Source organism: Chaetura pelagica, unplaced genomic scaffold, assembly GCF_000747805.2.
Source record: "Chaetura pelagica isolate M959 unplaced genomic scaffold, ChaPel_1.0 scaffold343, whole genome shotgun sequence".
Lineage (NCBI taxonomy): Eukaryota > Metazoa > Chordata > Aves > Apodiformes > Apodidae > Chaetura > Chaetura pelagica.
In genome coordinates, this window is record NW_009952873.1 from 2927994 (window position 1) to 2933423 (window position 5430).

The 5430-nt window shown below is 41.2% G+C and overlaps 1 protein-coding gene across 1 annotated transcript in view; it reads left to right on the forward strand.

Moving 5' to 3' along the window:
• IL17RA (interleukin 17 receptor A) overlaps positions 1-5221 on the forward strand; it is a 14669-nt gene extending 9448 nt beyond the window's left edge. Inside the window, exons 7-12 of the mRNA XM_009995210.1 lie at positions 419-496; positions 918-993; positions 1076-1090; positions 1930-2031; positions 3089-3130; positions 3711-5221. Coding sequence (XP_009993512.1) covers positions 419-496; positions 918-993; positions 1076-1090; positions 1930-2031; positions 3089-3130; positions 3711-5221 — 1824 coding nt within the window. The remainder of the gene's footprint in view (positions 1-418; positions 497-917; positions 994-1075; positions 1091-1929; positions 2032-3088; positions 3131-3710) is intronic.
• The last annotated feature ends 209 nt before the right edge of the window (positions 5222-5430 follow it).

Below are 5430 nucleotides of genomic sequence, written 5' to 3' on the forward strand. Positions count from 1 at the left end.
TTTTTTTAATTAAACAAGGAAGCTTGTTAATGTTTAGGTTTTTTTAATTAAACAGGGAAGCTTGTTAATCTTAGCTCATTAAATAACTGAAGACATTTACATTGCTAAGAAACTGTAAGTTTAGGTTAACACATTTGAAGTTATAAAATGAACATCCTTAATTGTTCCCTGTTCCTTATGCAACCTTAGCCTGCTGTCTTAATTGTATTACAATCTGTCACACAGGACACTTGCAGTGACAGTGGCCAGACCATTTATCAGTTCTGTCCTCTATGGGCTTCTTGTTCAAACAAAAAATTAAAAAATTGACATTTCTGTTTCTTTGGAGCCATCCATATTCTCGTGTCACCACCTTTTCTTTTTCCTTTTTTCCTTCTATTTTCTTTCCTTCCTTGTAACTTGCATCTGATTTCTGCAGGGTGGGCTTCAGCAGCAAGTGAATGTCACAATCAAAATAGAGAAGAACATAAGAGCTTGCTGCAACTATGAAATACAGGTAGGATCTCACTGTTGCCCGTGTTCTTCCTTCAACATGGCAATGAGCAGCTTAGGAATGTTACACTTATTTCACAGTGTGTTGTTCTGAGATTGGCTAATTCCTAATTAGCTGTATCAGGGAAATTATTATTATGGCTGAAAGAACCATTTTTTTATCTGGGTATTCTCCGTAGACAGTGACTTTTCCTTAGTATAGGGTTGCCAACTCAGAGACTATGGAGTGGGAATGGCAAGTGTGCAACCCTAGGAGCTCATTGCTTGCTTAATGTGTAATTTAATGTGTAAAAATTCTTAACTATTCTTGTTTCCTGAAGGCAAATGGGAACTCTGTGTCCCTGTGCTAAAACACAGGGAATGTAGAGACGGGGGGAAACTGAAGTGGAGGAAAATAATTGCTTTTTCCGGATTTTCAACTGCAGATTCAGCCATTCTTTGCAAACTGTGGCACAGACTGTCTGAGACACTCTGCTTTCATCCCGTGTTCACCAGCACCAAGTGAGAAATGCTTTTCTGTAGATTAGATTTCCATTGTCTTAAATGAGAGCTGAATTTTTAATGTAACTCTTGTCTTTTGCAGCTACAGACCCATCAGGTAAGCAGTTCTTCCAATACCCTGAAACTTCTTTTGCTGCTCTTTTCCTGTCATATGGAATAACAAATGATCCTCCCTGGGATTGACCTGATGGGCATGAAATGTCCCCTTGTAACACTAAATTCAGAGTGAATTCTGTTAAGTTACTTCACCATGATTCGATGTGGCAAGTATTTGTATGCAGTGTGAACCTTAAAGAGCAATTTTTTTAGAGATATTTCACTTGCATAAAATTCTTTGAGAAGCAGTTTTGACAAGAAGAGTCTTAATATAAAATACTTTCTGTCACTTTGCTCAGTGTTAAAAAATTTGCATAATATAAAGCAGCTTTTGGAGAGAATAGCTTGCATATATTCATTTTTATGAACGTCAAGATAGATCATGTGCATAATGATTTGACATCTTTTTTTAGCTGCAACCACACCTGTAAGGGACTAGTTTGCCCAAGATTTAAAAGGAAACACACCTGTAGACTGAAAAAATACATCACCTGAAGTGGTGATTTTTTTTTTTTAAAGGCAGTTTACATGAGAAAGCAGGACATGGGTGGCAAGCCTGTCAAAGCTGGGTAAACATTACTGTTTAGAGGAAGGTTATTGATCTGTATTTTCAATGTGTGGCACATATGGCTCTTTGTAGAGCAAGTGTAGAGAATCATAATGAAAAGATGAATTCATTTTGAGCAGTGACAGTGGTATGTTATAAGGGGGAGGTGCTGGACTACCCATGTGTTTTGGCAGAGCCAGGCTCCTTCTCCCTTGGCCCCAGCTGTTCAAGAAGCTTCTGTTCTTTGGTGAAACTGTGTAAAGCAATGTCAGAGTGCTATTTTTGTGCTGCAGGTGATATGATTATATGGCTCTACTGGTGTATCACTGGGATCAGTGTGTTACTGGTGGGCTCTGTCATAGCAGGTGTGGTTTGTATGACCAAAAAACGAGCAGGTAAGACCATACCAGCTGGGAAGACTCAATATTGATGCTCTGCTTTGACTTCTGTACCTATTCCTATTGCTGTTTTCTTCCTTGCTGTCTTGCCACTAACATGTCTATGTAAACACTTTCTGGTTTACATCATAAGGCTTTTAACATCCTAATACCCTCCACCTTAAGTAAAGCCTTACATGATTTATGCTCTCTGATACTCTGTTTTCATAGTGCTTCAGAGCTCATGAGGGGGAAAAGGAACTTCACAGTTGAACTCTGTGTTTGCTTCAGATTGCTACATGCATGGTTTCCAGTTATTTTTCTCCAGTATTGCCTATGAGTTGTGCAGGACTGAAGCTTCCTGTTTGTCCATACTGTAGTCTTTCCCCTGTCCCCCAAAGTCTCTACAAAAGCATCTTTTTACTATTTTGAGCTGAAATAATGCTTTTCAATGAAGATGGAAGAAGAAAAACAGGACACAGAGGTTGACAGTGAGCAGGTTGGAAAATTGGGTAGTTAAAGACTAAGCCCTAGTTATTGGGCTGCAACCATGAGGCATTTATCACAGGGAAACTGTGCACCTCGCTAGATTTTTTTTAATTTCTTTGTTTTTTTAACCTGAGAGGAGTAATTGGAAATATTTTGGAAGAATTCTTAACATCAAATTTCTTTATAAGATGTAGCTAGTGACAATTTAGTCACCTTTTCAGAGAAGCCTCTTAAGAAGAAACTATATTTTTTAAAGCCTCTTCTACTGAAGGAGAAGTAGCAGAACAGTTGCGGTTCTGCACTTCTTAAGGCTGGCCAGATCTGGGGAAGCTAGAGAAATCAGTTTTGAGTGCATTCTTTCTCCTTTCAAAGGAAGAATGTAGCCAAGTACATAATAAAATTGGCTGTAGAAGACTCATAATTCATTTAGTATATTTTTATCAGGCTTAGTTCTCCCCATGGTTTTATCCCTATACAGTTAAAAAATTTAAAAATTTTTTTCAGCCTGATCTTTGGAAGGGGTTGGTATTTTAAAGGTTTAATCTTATTTTGTGTTTTCAAAACTGACAATGACTCTCTCTTCCAGGACACCAGCGAAGGAAATGTATCCACAATTATTTGCAGAATGGTAAGATGTCCTGCCTGTCTTTTGTCAAGAACATGTAATATATTCTGGAAGTCTCACACAGTTGTCCAGAAGGGGTTCTCTTAGGCTCTAGTACTGTATAGGTGTTTCTCAAAACCAACAGGTAGCCTTAGGATCTTCCTGTTTAGCTAAAAGAAACTTTGTATACAGAATTTGAATGCCATATTTATCAGATGGGAGGTAATTGCTTTGTAAAATGGTGAGGCTTTTGACCTAGCTGAGGCTGTCCTGGCAGAAAACCTCTCTCATTATCTAAGCTGTAGCAGTAGGAGATTGTTTTGGTGTGGGTGTACTAAGCTCTCCAACAGAGAATATAGCCATGTTGGCAGGCCTCTTGAAGCTGGTGTATTACTTTTGTGTGGTGAATTATAAATCACAACTCCACTGTCTGAACTTCCATACTGCATTTCTACAATGAGATGTTATCTGCATATGCTGCTAAGATAGCTTCAAAACTGGTGGTTTCTAGAACCTTTTGTTAATATTCTAGGTCAATAGCTGCTGACTTGCACCATTACCATTTCAGGAATATAGCTGGAATAAATATTTTTCTGTCTTTCAGCAGCACCATATACTGACCTTCCTCTGTCACCCTTGAAGCCCCGGAAGGTTTGGATTGTGTACTCTGCTGATCACCTGCTGTACGTGGATGTGGTGCTGAAGTTTGCAGAGTTTCTGATGACAGTCTGTGGCACTGCTGTAGCCTTAGATCTACTAGAAGATCATCAGATCTCAGAGTTAGGGCCCTTACCCTGGCTTACTCGACAGAAGAAGGAAATGGAAGACCTGTCTTCGAAGATCATCATCTTATGTTCACGAGGCACCCAGGCCAAGTGGCAAGCCATGCTGGGGTGTGAGCCTGTGTATCTCAAGCAAGATCAACAAAAGCCAATGGGAGACCTGTTCACCCCAGCCTTGAATTTGATCCTGCCAGATTTCAAGAAGCCAGCCTGTTTTGGAATGTATATAGTCTGCTATTTTGAGGGGATAAGTAGTGAAAAAGATATACCTGATCTCTTCAACGTCACCTCCAGGTACCAGTTGATGGACAAGTTTGAAGATATTTATTTTCGGATTCAGGATCTGGAGAAGTTTGAACCTGGGCGCATCCATCGAATCCAGGAAATCACAGCTGAAAATTACATCGATACCCCTAGTGGGAGGAAGTTGAAAGAGGCAGTACAAAAGTTCAAGAACTGGCAGACAGAGCACCCAGACTGGTTTGAGGGTGAAGCTGTCTGCCTGGATAATGAAGAAGAGTTGCAGTCCCTGAACAGAGAGAGCCAAGTGGTTTCGCTGCAAAGTGAACCAGGTGGAATTGTGAAGAACCAGCTGCAGCTGCGGGAACCGGACCCTAACTGCTGTTATGTCATCGACCTGCACATGCATGAAGATGAAAGTAGAGGCTGTAAACTGCAGCCTCAACTTAATCCATGTGGGGATCCAGCTTCTCAGACTATGGTCCTTCCTATGGATGAGGCTCCTCTAGTTCAGGTAGTCGAGCCAGTCTCTTCCATGGAAGATAGGAACATACTTAGTCATCATGTGCTGAGTAATGAGGACTGTATGGAAGGAGCTCCTCTTCTGGAGACAAGCTTTCCAATGAGGAATAACATCATCCTCCATGATGACTCTGAAGTTTCAGAGATAGATGACCAGAGTCACCTCTCAGGTGAACTGAGACACCATCTGAATGGACTCATGTACTCTCTTTATCAGCAGAGTGTCATTCCTTCACAGCCATCTCTCTGCCAAGAGGAGGCTGACAAGCAACACCAGTTGGTCTTTGATGACCAATGCAAAGACCAAAGACAGTCAGTGCAGTCAGACCAGGGCTACATCTCTAGATGTTCTCCTCTGCCTCCTGACGACCTTGTAGAGGAGGAGGAGGAAGAAGAAGAGGAGAAGGAGGATCAGGAAAATCAGGTGGTCTTCCAAGAACTCTCCCCAGAGGTCTTGAACAGCCTAAAGAGCCTCCAGCAGCAACTATTTTTCCAGGACATTCAACGAAGGTCTGACTGGGGGTATCCAGCTGAGGTGATGGACAATGGCCAGTCTTTGGAGGACTGTTAGGCTCTATCTGGGACCTTCTCCATTTGAAATACAGGGATGGAAGCTGGTACCATGCACAGTGCTGAAACCACATTTCCAATACCGTCCTTGTATTATAATGACTTACTGGTGGGATCTTTCTGTCTGCTGCTAGGAGGCAGGATTGCCCAATAGCCCAGTAATATTGTTCCTAATCTTTGTGGAAAGAAGCAATGATCATTAGCCACCCC